We start from the raw sequence: 16,519 nt of genomic DNA on the forward strand, positions 1-16,519 counted from the left end.
TCTTGTCCTCATGACCTCTTTTCATCTCAAAGGCACTACTTAATCCCAGAAACAAGGAGGAGAGGGTAAGTCTTAGACACCTGTTAGAATCCTGGCTCCCTGATGTCTTAGCCAAGTGACTTTGGGGAAGTAACATAAGCTCTGTAAAAGGGGACAATTATAATAGTTACTGTGCAAGGTTGAGCTGAAGATTGAGGATGTGAAGCACATGAAGTAACAGAGTGCAGTGCTTAGCAAATTGTGTACAGTTTGACATCACAATCTGTCTCTGATCTGAGTGTTTCCATCATTCCTTTGGTACACAACAATACTTCTGCTTAGCGAAAGATGTGAGCTTCTTCCCATGGCATGTAGCCAATAACTCCAGGCTTAGTAGTGTATTCATAAAATCTGTCTAGTTTTTGTCCGGATATTTTGAACAGAGTGGTGTTACAATTTATGTTACACTTAGTCAAAATTATTCTGAGTATCTAGCAGATGGAGAGAGCAAGATTGGAAGGCTATTCCCTTCCATAATGATGAGACTTGGATAGCATCTCTCAAATATGCCCTGTGATCTGGGTTCCCACACCACTTTAGCAGAAAAAACTAAATTAGGAAGAAAGCAGTCAGGCCATGCCAAGTTCAAATCCCACCTCTCCCTCTCATAGCTGCGTGGTCCTAGAGGCATCACCTAGCTAGGCCTCAGTCACCTGTCTACAAAAATCAGGAAAATAATCATATGTGCCCCAGAAGGTTGCATAGGGGATTAAATGACTTCCCAGCTTGTGCAAATGGTAAAGAATCCACTTGCCAGTGCAGGAGACTAAGAGACATGGGTTCAATCCCTGGGTCAGGAAGATCTCCTGGAGGAGAGCATGGCAACCCACTCCAGTATTCTTGCCAGGAGAATGCCATGGACAGAGGAGCCTGGTGGGCAACAGTCCATAGGATTGCAAAGAGTCAGACACAACTAAAGCAACTTAGTACAGCACAGGGCAATATCTAATACATGTATATAACATACAAAATGTGTCAATGAACTATTATCAGTAAGGTTTCTGCCCAACAGTAGGCTATTAGTAGTTAAGTTTTGGGAGAGTCAAAAGTAACATGAAGGGGTCAACACCACAACCCGTGTGTTTTTCAAAAGTCAACTGTACAAAATTGAAGGCTTTCTTTGAAAAAAAAAATAATAATAAATCAAATGAAACAAGAATAGGGAGACCAATCTACCCCAGTTTGCCCACAGTTTTTCCCTCCAAATTAGTGATATTATTTCCATCTTTAACACTGGCAAAGGATTCCAAAACAGACTGACATACATGGATATAGTTTAGATATAACCCAGAAACATTTGAGTTGTGTACATTAAGGAGGGAAAGATTTTTCCACATCAACCATTTCCTATTTTGCAGTTTATAAATAGTAGAAACTAACAATACTCTTCCCTAATCTAAGTTTCCACTGTTTCCCCATCTATTTCCCATGAAGTGATGGGAAACAGTGGAAACAGTGTCAGACTTTATTTTTTTGGGCTCCAAAATCACTGCAGATGGTGACTGCAGCCATGAAATTAAAAGATGCTTACTCCTTGGAAGGAAAGTTATGACCAACCTAGATAGCATATGCAAAAGCAGAGACATTACTTTGCCAACAAAGGTTCGTCTAGTCAAGGCTATGGTTTTTCCTGTGGTCATGTATGGATGTTAGAATTAGACTGTGAAGAAGGCTGAGCACCAAAGAATTGATGCTTTTGGACTGTGGTGTTGGAGAAGACTCTTGAGAGTCTCTTGTACTGCGAGGAGATCCAACCAGTCCATCCTAAAGGAAATCAGTCCTGAATATTCATTGGAAGGACTGATGTTGAAGCAGAAACTCCAATACTTTGGCCACCTGATGCGAAGAACTGACTCATTGGAAAAGACCCTGATGCTGGGAAAGATTTAAGGCAGGAGCAGAAGGGAAGACAGAGGATAAGATGGTTGGATGGCATCATCAATTCAATAGACATGAGTTTGAGCAAGTTCTGGCAGTTGGTGATGGACAGGGAAGCCTGGCGTGCTGTGGTCCATGGGTCGCAGAGTCAGACACAACTGAGCGACTGAACTGTACTGATGGACCTGGCATGGTGATTCACACTTTAAAAGTCAAATTCCACTTAAACAGAATTAACCTATCAATTAGGTTCTATTTTCAAGCCTATTTTAAAGATAAAGAAATGACAATTTGGAGAGTTTAAGTGCCTAAATCCTAAAAGGAGGAGAGAGCTGAGATTCAAGGAAAGATCCTTTTAAAACTGTGCTGTATCACATTAGGTCCTTGCCCACAGTCACCTCCAATGAGTAAAACCAGCAGAAAGATTACGGAACATATTGCCTCACAGGGTGAAAATATCAGTGGCCTGAAAAGTGTTTTGGTGGATTCCTTGATCGGTATTAGGGAGTTGGGGATAGTAAAGATGCATTTAACATTTGAGGCAGATTTCTTGGATCCCTGCTGGAGGCACAGCACTGGCTGAACTGGAGTGGAATTGCTCAGGATAGACTGTTGAGGAGGGAACCTACCTCTTCACGTACACCACATACTTTGTGTCTATGTAGGTGGGCCTCCCAGGGTTCCAGGTACAAGTCATGTTGCCGGAATATTCATAAATGACACAGGCTACTTTGTCAGGTACATCTGGTGGATCTGCAACAAAATGTATCACTTAGGAGCCACCACAGAAACACCAAGGTTTTTTATAGTTAGTTGATAACCATTCCATTTCATTTGGAAAACCAGGGCAATCAGCACTTCCCCCATTCCACCCCTTCCAGCTCACATTCCAGCCCACTTTGCCCTGAAACGTTGCCGCTTTCCTTCACATACTTTACTATATTCCCTCTTTGGGGATACTAAGGTGATCAAGTTCCTCCCATCCAAAAGAATTCCTCCCCAAATTATCTTCCCTCAGCTGTCAGTATATCTTTCTCCTTTCACAATAGCTTTTTTCTCTTTTAAAGTCCATTATACTGGTCTTTTTCCTCAGTTCCCATTTACTTTTGAACCCCAAACAATTCAAGATTCACAATTCCACCAAAACCACTGTTGTTAAGGTCATCAATGACTTTCTAATCCACAAATCCCATGATTTCTTTATGGTCATCATTGAGCTTGAACTCTGCAGAATTTGCTCTTTTGGTCTTTCCCACCTTGAAATCCAACCAGTCCATTCTAAAGGAGATCGGTCCTGGGTGTTCTTTGGAAGGAATGATGCTAAAGCTGAAACTCCAATACTTTGGCCACCTCATGCGAAGGGTTGACTCATTGGAAAAGATTCTGATGCTGAGAGGGATTGGGGGCAGGAGGAGAAGGGGACGACCGAGGATGAGATGGTTGAATGGCATCACTGACTCAATGAACATGGGTTTGGGCAGACTCCGGGAGTTGGTGATGGACAGGGAGGCCTGGCGTGCTGCGATTCGTGGGGTCGCAAAGAGTTGGACACGACTGAGCGACTGAACTGAACTGAACTTTGAAATCGTTCTGCCTTTTGGCTGTTGTGAAAGGGCTCTCCATGTTTTTCCTCTATTCTAGCATTCCAATGCAAGGGGAGCAGGTTTGATCCTGGGTCAGGGAACTAAGATCCCACATGCCTCAGGGTGAGGCCAAAAAGAAAAAAAAGTTTGATAGTCATACATACATATTCAACCTTTAAAAGAAAGGGAATTCTGACCCATGCTATAACATAGATGAACCTCGAAGACATTATGCTAAATAAAATAAGCCAGCCACAAAAGGACAAACACTATATGATTCTATTTATAGGAGATGTCTAGAACAGTTGGACTCACAGAGACTGAAAGTAGAATGGTGGTGGCCAAGGGTTGAGGAGTTGGGAGAAATGAAGAGTTGTTGTTTATTGGGTACAGAGTTTTGGTTTTGCAAGATGAAAAAAGTACTGGAAATGGATGGGGGTGATGGTTGCATAATGATGTCAATGTGTATATTCATCACTGGCATTCATAGAACTTTGCACTTAAGAATTATTTAAAAAGTACATTTCACTACAGTAAAGAAAGATTAAAATTTTTTAGGCATTCACAGAATTCTATTTCTAGTTTCTTTTTCTCTTTTCTCCCATGCCTTCAACTCTTTCTCTGAATGGCCAAATTTTGGAGAATATTGTTAATTTCTGTCTGCCACCATCCTTCCTTTTGAGAACTGACATCTTCCTCATTCCTAACCTCATCCCCACTCCACCCCTGTGCCACGGGGTGTGCCTTGACACACAGAACTGTGCCCTTGACCTAGTCTGCCTGATCGAGTATTTCCATTGGGAATGAACCCGTGACCCAAGATGAACCAATCAGAATTATCCAAGGAACTTTTTCTGGGGCTACTGTAAAAGATGTGCTTTCTCCCTGCCGTATTTACTGTCTCTGAGTGTCATGTAAGCTATGGGCTTTTGATGGCCATCTTGCTGTCATAGTGAAACAGTCTATTTAAGAATTAAGCCAGCACAGGGGAAAACACAACCCAAGAGATGAGAAAAGATGAGAGAGTTCTGTTGGAGCCCTTGGAGCCTCTAAAGCCTATGCTGCTACTGCTGCTAAGTCGCTTCAGTTGTGTCCGACTCTGTGCGACCCCACAGATGGAAGCCCACCAGGCTCCCCCGTCCCTGGGATTCTCCAGGCAAGAACACTGGAGTGGGTTGCCATTTCCTTCTCCAGTGCATGAAAGTGAAAAGTGAAAGTGAAGTCGCTCAGTCGTGTCCGACTCTTCAAGACCCCATGTACTGCAGCCTACCAGACTCCTCCGTCAATGGGATTTTCCAGGCAAGAGTACTGGAGTGGGGTGCCATTGCCTTCTCCGAAAGCCTATGAAACCCCAACAAATATAGAACAGCATCTGGAATTTTCAGATACATCATCCAGTAATAAATTACCAAGAATCAAGATCAAAAAAGAAGTATGAAAATACTGGGCATTTACCATATGCTCACTTTTTAGGGGTGGTTCTCTCAGTTTGTGCCTACTTTTGCAATACTGCCTGGGAAACTGATTACTCAAAAAATGATATGAAAAATGAAAGGATGAAACTAATACAACATTGTTAATCAACTATAAAATAAAAATTAAACAAACAAACAAAAAAACCCACAATAATTATGTCCCATTAAGGAAAGAAGAAAAATGAAAGGATGGGGCCTCAGAACAAACAAAAATACAGACATTTATGCACCTGAAATTATACCCAAAGATTTAGCTTAAACATAGATATATTCCTGCACTTCATCTATAAATCATCTACCAAGAATACTACTTATAAAATAAGAAATACATATATGGAAAAAATTTATCTTCATTGCAAACTGAACCAATAATAGATGTCATTTAGAGCTATCAAATTGGCAAGGATTTTGAAAAATGGTAATCCATAGTGTTGAAATGGACTCAAGGAAATCCTCTAACACACTGCTTGTGGAAATGCAAATTGGAACAACCTTTATCATAATCTGTAAAAGCAGGAGTAATATCTTGCAACCCAGCAATTTTACATCTAGGAATGCATCCTTACTAAAATGTTCATAGATACACAAAAATATTTGGCTAGAAGAATTGGAAACCAGCTTAATTTCCCAAAATACACTCCTGAAATACAACCAAAAACAAAGTTATTGAAGACAATATAAGTATCTGGCCTTTGAAGCAACTCAAAATACATTTAATTAAATGAGTAAGGCCCATATGATAAAATGAAAAAATATGTTACAAAATAGTATAGTATAGTATAGTGGTCTCATTTGAGAGTCAGAGAGATAAAGGGGTAGCGAGAGAGAGAGAAACAGAGACAGAGAAACAGAGAAAAGAGACAGAGACACACACACAGAGAAAGAGACTGAAACTAGAAAGACATATTCCAAATTATTAAAGATGGAGTCTGCTAGTAGTAAGATTATGAGATTGTAGAAATGATGTGTATTTCTTTTTTGTTGGTCCAAAATGTTAAATAAAACATTCTACTTGAATGAAATTTGATTTAATGATTTAAAAACATATTTTCAAACAGTAAGAACACACTAAAGTGCTTTAAAACATTACGATGAGTTGTAGCATCAAACTGCAGTGGGGGAGAAACTGGACTCCAAGTAAGATAAAATAAATCTTTAAGTTTTACTTGAGCCTTAAAGGAGGTAGGTGTAGAAACATAAATTTAAATCATTTTGGATATTGATTGACTGGGGTCCTTCAGTGATTTGTGCTGAAGTTATTTTTTCCCTCTAGTTTCAGAGTATTTTTGATTCAGCCATCATAAAAGACAACTGTCAGTCTTTTGGGCTATGTTATTCCACAGCATTTTCTCTGAAGTGAATGCTCAGGGTTATGTTTGGTAACTAATTAACTTTGTAAAAGATCAAATAGATTAAACACTTATGTGCAAATAAACATGCTATTTGTTAACATGAAGCTATGTAAAGATGGGAATGTGAATATAGATATAAAATAAGACCAAATTGTTTTTATATTCCATTGTGTGTGCCTAGTCACTCAGTCATGTTGGACTCTTTGCAACACCATTGGACTGTAGCCCTCCAGGTTCCTCTGTTTGTGGGATTCCTGGGCAAGAATACTGGAATGGGTTGTCATTTCCTTCTCCAGATATCTTCCCAATCCAGGGATTGAACCCTCATCTCCTGTGTCTCCTGCATTGCAAGCGGATTCTTTACCTGCTGGGTTATTAAATGTCCATGGATAAAAACCTGCTGTACAGCCAGATACCAGAGAATACTCTGCTCTCTCCTACCCATCACATGTCTCCCCTCCTACTGGGTCCCTTACTATTCACAAGCCATGTTTCTTATTCATTCAAAGTTTAGCCAAGGATCATTTTCAACTGAGGGCTTCTTGATGGAAGAGTCTGTGATCCCCTCTTCTCTGAATTGCTATCATTTAACACATTTTTGGTGCATACTAACCACTAAGTAAAGTGTATTTCATGGCTTGATTGGTTTGATTAATAAAATGATAATGAGGAGAATTTAAAATGAAAAGAAAAACAATGCTTCTGGCAAAGATCTCTCCATAATTCCTTACCCAAAGAGTGCACAGTCTGGCCTATTGTGTCACTAGTAAGACTGAGTAGCAATGTTAAAGAGAACTTTTCAGAGCCGTTTATTGGATAATAAGTCTACTTTCATTAGATGATAAATAGAGATCAAAGATGATTAAAATTCAGCTTCAGTCGTGTCCAACTCTGTGCGACCCCGTAGATGGCAGCCCACCAGGCTCCCTCATCCCTGGGATTCTCCAGGCAAGAACACTGGAGTGGGTTGCCATTTCCTTATCCAAAAATTCAAGTTAGATATTTTTAAACTTTTTAATGATTCAGTGGAAATATGACTGTTTCATGAATAGTTTAATTTGGTGTTTTTAAAAGAATAGAGAAATCTTAAAGTGTTTTATCCCATGACTGGTGTGACTCTGAAAGAATACTTTTCATGATGTGTGTACACTTACAGATAACAATCTAAGAAGTCTAAGATTATGGCTAAAAATGAAACTGTGATAATAGTTTGTGTTTCACAAATTACACATCAAAGTATGGAACTTTTAATGTTTGGATATCTTTTTAGGAAAAGCAACGACTCCTTTATCTTCTCTTTGTTTTGTATGATTTGTCTCCAGTCTAAAAAAATACACATAATCGTTTTGTTCAGAGCAGTGATGATAAGCTGACATGGTAAAGCTCACAGGAAGAGTATCCTGTAATCAAAGTGATCCAGTGAAAGCAGTGTGATTTCTAGAATACCACAAAAACCCTCAAAAACCTCTACTTGACCTACTTCAATAGGAAGTTTTGTTTACTAAGAATGTAGAGCCCAAGAACACAGGGGTTCTTGAATCCAGGGCTTTGAGTAAATTCTTACATGGCAGTTACACTTTCACACTCATAACCAGAGATCTATGTAAAAAGTTCCAAAATCACAGAGTAAACAAGTGGAAAGGGTAGTGTTCTTTCTAAGCAGCTGTCAGCAGAAAATATAAGTGCTTCTAATGTGTTGTCCTAGAAGGGGAGAAAAGGCCACTCCCTGGCCCTGAACAGAGCCTGGTGGTTGTGTTTGGGGGCAAAAGGCCTCAGCCAACACTGGAGAGTGGTGGGCATCACTGGTCACTCAACTGCAACACAGGGAAGGAGGCACACTTCTTCTGCCTCCTTTCTTACTATGGCTTAAAATTAAAACTAACTTTTCCCCACAACCATGACAGTTGCTCATTTGTTCTCCAGTGAAATATTCTCTCAACAACGCACCCCCCAACCATCAAAGATGAATAGGAATGTAATTAAGCAAGAGGGTTACTTTTGTTTCCTGAGGATGAGGACAAGCTAAGAAGTCCTCAGACATCAGATAAGATGTCTACTTGCGGTTTCAGTTCCCACAATTTAGGGCAAGTTTAGCATGTTATTATTTTAAGGCCTAAATTTTTTCTTTAACTCCAAAACCTATTAATTTCCTTCCTCGGTTCACCTCTACTACTTCCTACAGCTCTTCTTTCTTGAAGCAAGGAGGTCAGGTGCCCAGCAGGACAATGGCCTTACTTTAAACAAAAAAGCCTCCTTCTTCTCAGACACTCCCTTTAGGGACAGGTAGAGGTGGCCAGGTGGACTTGGTCTGTCTAGGTGAGGACTGGAGATGAGGAAGAACTCAGATTGGATTCTCAAAAGTATGGAGAAAGGGAACACAGCAAAGATCCAAAGCCCTCTATCTTTCACTGAAAATGGGCCCAGATGCTGTAGGGAATGAAACTCTAGATTAAAACAGCACTGAACTTAACATTTTTCTTTTGTAATAGTAGAACCAAGAATTAAGTATATAATTATACAAGCCAGCCCATATTACTATAGTAACTTAAACACCTTTGGGATACTATGAACACACATTGAATTTAGCAAATATTTTTAAAATTAACAATTCATTTTTTTCTTAATAATTATAGTAACAAACACAATGATTCACAATTGGGGCAGTGACATTAGGAGCAGGAAATTGTATCAAAATCGTCCCATGTTTTATCAAAAGGTTCCATTTAAAAGGGCTTAGGCACATTAATATTATAGTTTAAAGTATATAATACTCTTTTAAATAAGTTATTGAAATTTGATCTTTACCCTGACCAATCTAATTAGCCTCATTTTACAGAATTGAGGCACAGACTGGTTAAGCAACTTTCCTGAAGTCACACAGCTGGTAAAAAATATAGCAGAGATACAAAGCTAGTATTGCAACTGTTTTTCCCTTCCGAAATCTTAGCCTCAAAATTTCTCAATGGAATCTGCTTCAAGGTTTATATTAGTTTGGAAAACAATGTTAAGTGGAAAATAGTTGAAAATAAAAACACTGAAAATCTGAGGATGCTGCCTTTCACATACCTAAAAACCTGTGTTCGGCCAGGCTAGTGTTAAAAAATTGTATTTTGAATATGTTGGCAACATTGAAAAGTTTGTAGAGTTCACATTGAAAATTTACACTTCATCTTCTTTGGAAGAACCAAAAGATCTAAGAATACTGGATTCTCAGAGACTCTGAAGCTGGACACTGTCTGTGCTTAGTAAACTATCTATGTGTTTTCCTCTCTGCACAGATCCCACCAGCTTCTTAAAGCAACATTTCACCAACCTGGCTCCTGGAGACATTCAAATAGCAATACTTACATTAAACTAACAGAAGAAGTGAAGTACATTAATTTGCCTCCATTTATAGACAATATTGGTAGTTACCAGTTAATTGTTAGGCTAACTTTCACTTGGCTTTTGAATGCACCCCAACACTTACATCCAGAAGAAATGTCTTTTCCACATATCAATGTCTCTGGAAAATATCTGGAACATTCAGCAGTACAGTACACAAAGGCTTGTGGCTCCACAAAGCTGTTATACCACAGGCGAGCTGTTGTTCTATTGATTCTTGTGATATGAAATCTTTCCTTGATGCCATTTTTATAAAAATAAAGTTTCCTTGGTTGGCAGTTCTTAACTGCTGCTTGGCAATATATAGAGATATTCATACCCATCTTAAAAATTGTGGCAGGTTCTACCCAGATGTGTCCAGAGCAGTTTATATTTGTAATCCCTGGAAAACAAATAGATAAAATAATTAATTCCATGTAAAACATTAAAACCAGATATTCAGAAGAATATGCTTTGCATTTAATATTGTTTTTGACTAATGGAATAATTAGTCAAATATTCCATTCAAAATAATCCAATCAAAAATAATTAGATTGCAGCCATGAAATTAAAAGATGCTTACTCCTTGGAAGGAAAGTTATGACCAACCTACTCCAGTGTTCTTGTCTGGAGAATCCCAGGGACGGGGGAGCCTGGTGGGCTGCCATCTATGGGGTCGCACAGAGTCGGACACGACTGAAGCAACTTAGCAGCAGCAGCAGACAGCATACTAAAAAGCAGAAACATTACTTTTCCAACAAAAGTCCCTCTAGTAAAGGCTATGGTTTTTCCAGCAGTCATGTATGGATGTGAGAGTTGGACTATAAAGCAAGCTGAGCGCAGAAGAATTGATGCTTTTGAACTGTGGTGTTGGAGAAGATTCTTGAGAGTCCCTTGGACTGCAAGGAGATCCAACCAGTCCATCCTAAAGGAGATCAGTCCTGGGTGCTCATTGGAAGGACTGATGTTGAAGCTGAAACTCCAATACTTTGGCCACCTGATGTGAAGAGCTGACTCATTTGAAAAGACCCTGATGCTGGGAAAGATTGAGGGCAGGAGGAGAAGGGGACGACCGAGGATGAGATGGTTGGATGGCATCAACTCGATGGACAGGGGTTTGGGTGGACCCTGGGAGTTGGAGATGGAGAAGGAGACCTGGCATGCTGTGGTGCATGGGGTCGCAAAGAGTTGGACACGACTGAATGACTGAACTGAACTGAATGGAATAATTTCCATTGGAAAAGAGTTTTACAACTCAGTGTATCCTTTAATTGCTTAGCTAATCAGTGTGTTTTTACCATGTTCTATTGATGTTCAACAGCATTACACCAGCCTAGAGTCAGCTTTCAGCTTTTCAGCTTCTCTTGCAGTCTAAAGTGCAAATATAATTAGCTCTTCTATTTTAAAGGTGAGGAATGAGGCATTTTGAGGCTACCTTATGTTTCAAAGGTTACATTAGAAATAACAATTGGTAGTGAAAAATCCAAACCCCATTCTTCAGCTACTCAGTCTTTCCTTCGTTTATAGATAAGGGCTACTTTTATTAGAAAATTATGATCTTAATGAGTGAAATCATACGCTTACTAGTTGCAAAAATTTATTGCTTGACCACCACTTAAAATTCATCATTAATTTAAAAATATGGGGAAATGTTCAGAATATATTTTTAAGTTGAAAAGCAAGTTGCAAAACAAAATATTTAATATAGGCTCGATGTTAAGAATAAATAGATGAATGAATTAAAGATACACTAAGATATTATCAATGATAATATCTGGGTGTTAATTTTTATTTTTAATTGAATATTTCTGTGTTACAAAAATTATATAATAATGTATTATTTTTATAGCCAAAAGACAATAAAGGCATTTTCATAAACTCAAATGACAATGTAATGCAATATCAATTAAGTTAAATTCACATCAAGGAAAATTCATTGTAGGCTTTTTCTAAATATTCTAAATTCTAAGCATTAGAATATCTTAAAACCTTATCAAAGTGATAATTAAACGCCAGTATTTAATTTTAAAAGTCCTTATCTTTAGAATTCAAAGCTTAAAAATTAACTTTTATAATATAAATGTAATTGAATATGTCCATTTATGTAGTTTGCATTCACATATAAATTATAAATATTTCAATGTTGAAGTAGTGATAAAAATAATTCCATCATTATCAATAGGAATTTGAAGCCGAAGACATGAAAAGAAGTTTTAAGAAAGCATCTGACTCTTTGCCATGCTGAGTCACTGTCCAACTCTTTGTGACCCCATGGACTGTAGCCTTCCAGGCTTCTCTGTCCATAGATATCTCCAGGCAAGAATACTGGGGTAGTTTGCCTTGCTCTCCTCTGGGGTATCTTCCCAACCCAGGAATCAAACCCTGGATACATCTCTTATGTATCCTGCATTGGCAGGCGTTCTTTACCATTGGCACCACCTGGGAAGCCCCTACTGTTTTAAAGAAGGTCAACAATTCAAGTTCAGAGAAACTGTTTCTTTAGCACCTTAAAAAATATCTGAATACTATCATGAAACGTGAGTAGTGTTTAAGAATACACAGAAAATATTAAAAATGTCAGAAGACTTCAAATGCGGATAAATGTTGTCTTGGTTTTAAAAAATAGAATAAAAAAGAACCCCAGAAACACTGGACTGCTGAGCTTCACAACATTTGGGAATGAATTAGTAAGTCGATGATTTTTCAGAAAAAGGAATCAATCAGTAATCATCAGGAGTCAACTTGGATTATGTAAGAATAAGTCATACAAAAGTATGTTAATTTCTCTTTTTAATATGTTAAAATAAGTCATACAAAATATGTTAATTTGGAGGATGTTGGTCAGAAAAATGCTAAGCATAGTGTTTATTTTTTTTATTTCAGCAAAGCTATTTAAAAGGGGTAAAATATCATTCTAGTAGAAAATTTGGAAAAGATAGTAAAAATATTACAGCAGATTGAATAATTTCTAATGACCATCTGGAAAGTCTCTAATGCCATATCATATGGACTTGTCTAATTTCTCTATGCTTCATATTAATCACTCAGATGTATAAACAGGTTTCCCTGGTGGCTCAGACGATGAAGAATCTGCCTGCAATGCAGGAGACCTGAGTTTGAACCCTGGATCGGGAAGATGCCCTTGAGAAGGGAATGACTACTCACTCCAGTATTCTTGCCTGGAGAATTCCATGTATAAACAGAAGTCTGACTTATCATTCGCATATTTCCAGAAGCTGGAAAAAGTAAATGATGTCTTATTTCTACAAAACCTTCTTGGATACCGTTGGTCTGACTCTGGAAGGGTCTGATATCCTGCTGGAGGGATTCTAGTTCTTATGGTGGGACTACTTCTATATGTCTAATATAAGTTTGTCCCAACCTACAGAAGATAGTTTTGCTTTTGTCACTATTCTGAGTAAGTCGCATGATTTGCAAAACTTCCTTCAAGATCTAAAACCCTGCCTTGATGTTGCTTGTGTGTGTGTGCTCAGTCACTCAGTCATGTACGACTCTTTGCAACCCTATGGACTGTAGCCTGCCAGGCTCCTCTGTCCATGGGATTCTCCAAGCAAGAATACTGGAGTGGGTTATCATGGCCTCCTCCAGGGAATCTTCCCTACCCAGGGATTGAACTAGCATCTCCTGCACTGACAGGCGAATTCTTTCACCACTGAGCCACATGGGAAGCCTTTGGTGTTGCTTATCTCATAGTAAATGAGTCCCTCTCGCCTGCCCAGGATGCTATGCCCTATAGAAACTCTCAAGAGCCAATGGCTGTCCTGCCTGAACTTCTGATGATCTCCCACCTCCCACTCTTAAAAGCTGTGTATGCCTTTGTCATAATGCCAGCTGTTTGTGTGAACTACAAAATAAGAATCATAATAGCACATAATACTACTGCACAAAGTTGTTGTGAGGAAAGACAAGGCTTAGCACAGCACCTAATACAGAGTAATCATCAATAGTTTGTGGAATTGAATAAAATTCAAATGCTTGATAAGTTATATAAGTTAAAAATGTTCAAAGACAGATTATGCCAAACCAAAATAATAAACTGCTTTGTGGAAATGTTGATATTGGAATTAGACCACTTCATGGAAATTTTGATATAAGAATTAGACCTCTGTCAGGATGCTTGATAAAGGAATCTTGCATTAAGAGGGAGGTTGGACTCACATTTCATTCCACATAATTTTATGTGCATATAATTTTTCCCAGTATAATAATTTTTATTCTTCAGAGATTCAAGCATAATGTCATGAACCTAATAAACACTCAGTATTTTATTTGAATAAAAAATAGCAATAGGTACTCAAAATACTGTACCTCCATGACACCAACTGAAGAATATGTAGAGAGCTATTACCACGTCCCAATGAATTGTGACCTGATTCATGCCTGAAAGCAGAAAAAACTCTTTGTCGCTCTCTAGAAAAATATGAAAAATGTTTAAACTGTAATATTTTAATAAAATACTAAAAGGCATAACATTTTTTCTAGCAGTTGTTTTTGATGAGAAACTTTAATTAGGAAGAAAGGAACGAAGGGAGGAAGGATGGGAAGAGAGAAGGAAACAGGGCAAAGAAGAGTCACTGGGGTGTGAGGAGGTATAATAAGGTGGAGGAGTAAAGCAAAAGAATGGGATTTTATACCCTCCAAAAATCAGTGTGAATTACCTTCATAAGACATTTTGACCCTTGATGAAATATAATTCCTCCTGATCTTGTCTCTCTCATCAGAACTCTCTTTCTGCTCTAACTCATGATCCTCAATCCTTCTGACCAGGTTCACATGTCTATCAAGCTCCAGAAATATTAGTCTTTCAGGAAAAGCCAAAAAGATCAGAACTTCCAGAAAAGAAAAGCATTCAAAATGAAGAAAGAGGAAGTGAGACAAAACCTTATGCATTATCACCAGTTAGATTTACAGAAATCCCCTTTATCTGCAGAGAGTTCAAAAGAAGCACATTATAGAAATTCCAAACAATATTGCCATTAGTTTATATCTGGAGTTACATTATTCAGTTAAACAGTTACATGCATTATTAAATAATTAAGTTATTCAATAATCAGCATTATTCAGTTATTTCTATCTGTTTAATTAAACCTGAGCCTTTCATATAAAACAACAAAAACTCATAACTCATCAAATGGCACACAATATTTCATTTTTAAAAACTGAGGTCCCCAATGACTTATGAATATAAAGATCCCTTTCATGATTTGTTAACAATAGTAGATCTTCTCTTTGTAAATAATAGGCAAAAGAAACTGTGAAATATTCCTAGTTAGGAGTTAACTACTCACCTAATAGAGTATACACAATAATATCATTTAAAGCGATATGATGTTAGATAATATTTCAGATTCAGCTTCTATCATAACTCTGTATGAAATATCATACAGACTCATAAGACAACTTGGCCCATGGATTTCCAAAAGGAAATGTAGCTGTTTTTGAGTATTCAGAGGTCATTATCTCTTTACCTTACAGCCTGTTTGAAGCACATAATTCCACCTCAGAGCCAGGCTGCTACCCTCGTATCTGCGTCATGTCTTCTTTCCTCACTGCCTGCCTGTCAACGATCACTTCAGGTTTTCAGTGATGAGGCAAATGGAAATATCTACAAAGCCCCGACCTACATTTCAGATTCTTGAAGAGGAACTCAAAACTGTCCAACTCAAAATGACTGGCTCTTATGTCACTATTTGGGAAAACCCAGATTACTGAAAGTGAACTGCTTTGTCAGTACTTTTTATTTCCCTCACCTTAATTTGAAATAATCTCATCCAAGAAGTAGAACACATATTTATGCTTAATCTATCAAAATCTTTGACACTAAAGATACAATGCTTAGTTTTAATTTGCAACCAACATTGATATCCATTATAAATCCATTTCTTAAGAAAAGAAAGTTTAAAAGCTACTATTGACCATTCATTTAGTTAACAAGCATTTTTGAGCATCTCATATGTGCCAAGTATTGTTTGGGGCATTAAAGATACAATGGTGATTAACTACAGAACAGCTGCTTTATATACTGCATGTTTACAATGATAAAATTATAGATCAGTGGCTTTATTTATTCATGGTTTAACAGGATCCGAAAGTGAAAGTCTTTCAGTCATGTCTGACTGTTTGCAACCTCATGGACTATACAGTCCATGGAATTCTCCAGGCCAGAATACTGGAGTGGGTAGCCTTTCCCTTCTCCAGGAGATCTTCCCAACCCGGGGATCAAACCCAAGTCTCCCATGCTGCAGGCAGATTCTATACCAGCTGAGCCACCAGGAAAGCCCTAACAGGATCCTAAGATCAAATTTTAAGAAAATTATCAATTATTTGGTTGGTTTCTAGCAAGCATCACCAGGAGACCTTGTGGCACACCTTTTCTTCTCACCTCCTTATTTGTTCTACATGAGTATCTTTTCACTCTTCATTCAGCTTTCTATTGTAAATGACAGCTAATTTACTCATTTCCTCCACAGTGAATTTCTTGAAGTCAGAAACTCCATACTGTCTTTTTAGTTTTTGTATCTTTAGTACCTAGTACATTATAACATTCTGGGGGAACATTTAAACATTCCTATGCTCAAAATTATTGTACCCAGTGAAATCAGAATTTCTGTAAGTGGAAGTTGAGCATCAATATTTTTTAAAAGCCTCTCCTGGTGATTATAATGAGCAGTCGGAGCTGGGGACCACCAGAATACACGAATAAGAGTGTCTTTGACTGTCAACTGGGTTTTAATGACTAGTAACAATTTTCTAAACTATGAAGAAGGGTATGGGAAAATATTTCACATACCAAGAACAATGGTTTGGG

The 16,519-nt window shown here is 38.0% G+C and overlaps 1 protein-coding gene across 1 annotated transcript in view; it reads right to left on the reverse strand.

Moving 5' to 3' along the window:
- Positions 1–15,289, reverse strand: part of IL23R (interleukin 23 receptor) — a 72,253-nt gene extending 56,964 nt beyond the window's left edge. Inside the window, exons 1-4 of the mRNA XM_006075560.4 lie at positions 15,180–15,289; positions 14,020–14,091; positions 9,797–10,093; positions 2,547–2,670 (exon numbers count right to left, since the gene is read on the reverse strand). Of these exons, the coding sequence (XP_006075622.1) occupies positions 2,547–2,670; positions 9,797–10,093; positions 14,020–14,089 (491 nt within the window). The 5' untranslated portion in view covers positions 14,090–14,091; positions 15,180–15,289. The remainder of the gene's footprint in view (positions 1–2,546; positions 2,671–9,796; positions 10,094–14,019; positions 14,092–15,179) is intronic.
- Between the last annotated feature and the right edge of the window lie 1,230 nt (positions 15,290–16,519).

This window comes from Bubalus bubalis, chromosome 6, assembly GCF_019923935.1.
Source record: "Bubalus bubalis isolate 160015118507 breed Murrah chromosome 6, NDDB_SH_1, whole genome shotgun sequence".
NCBI lineage: Eukaryota > Metazoa > Chordata > Mammalia > Artiodactyla > Bovidae > Bubalus > Bubalus bubalis.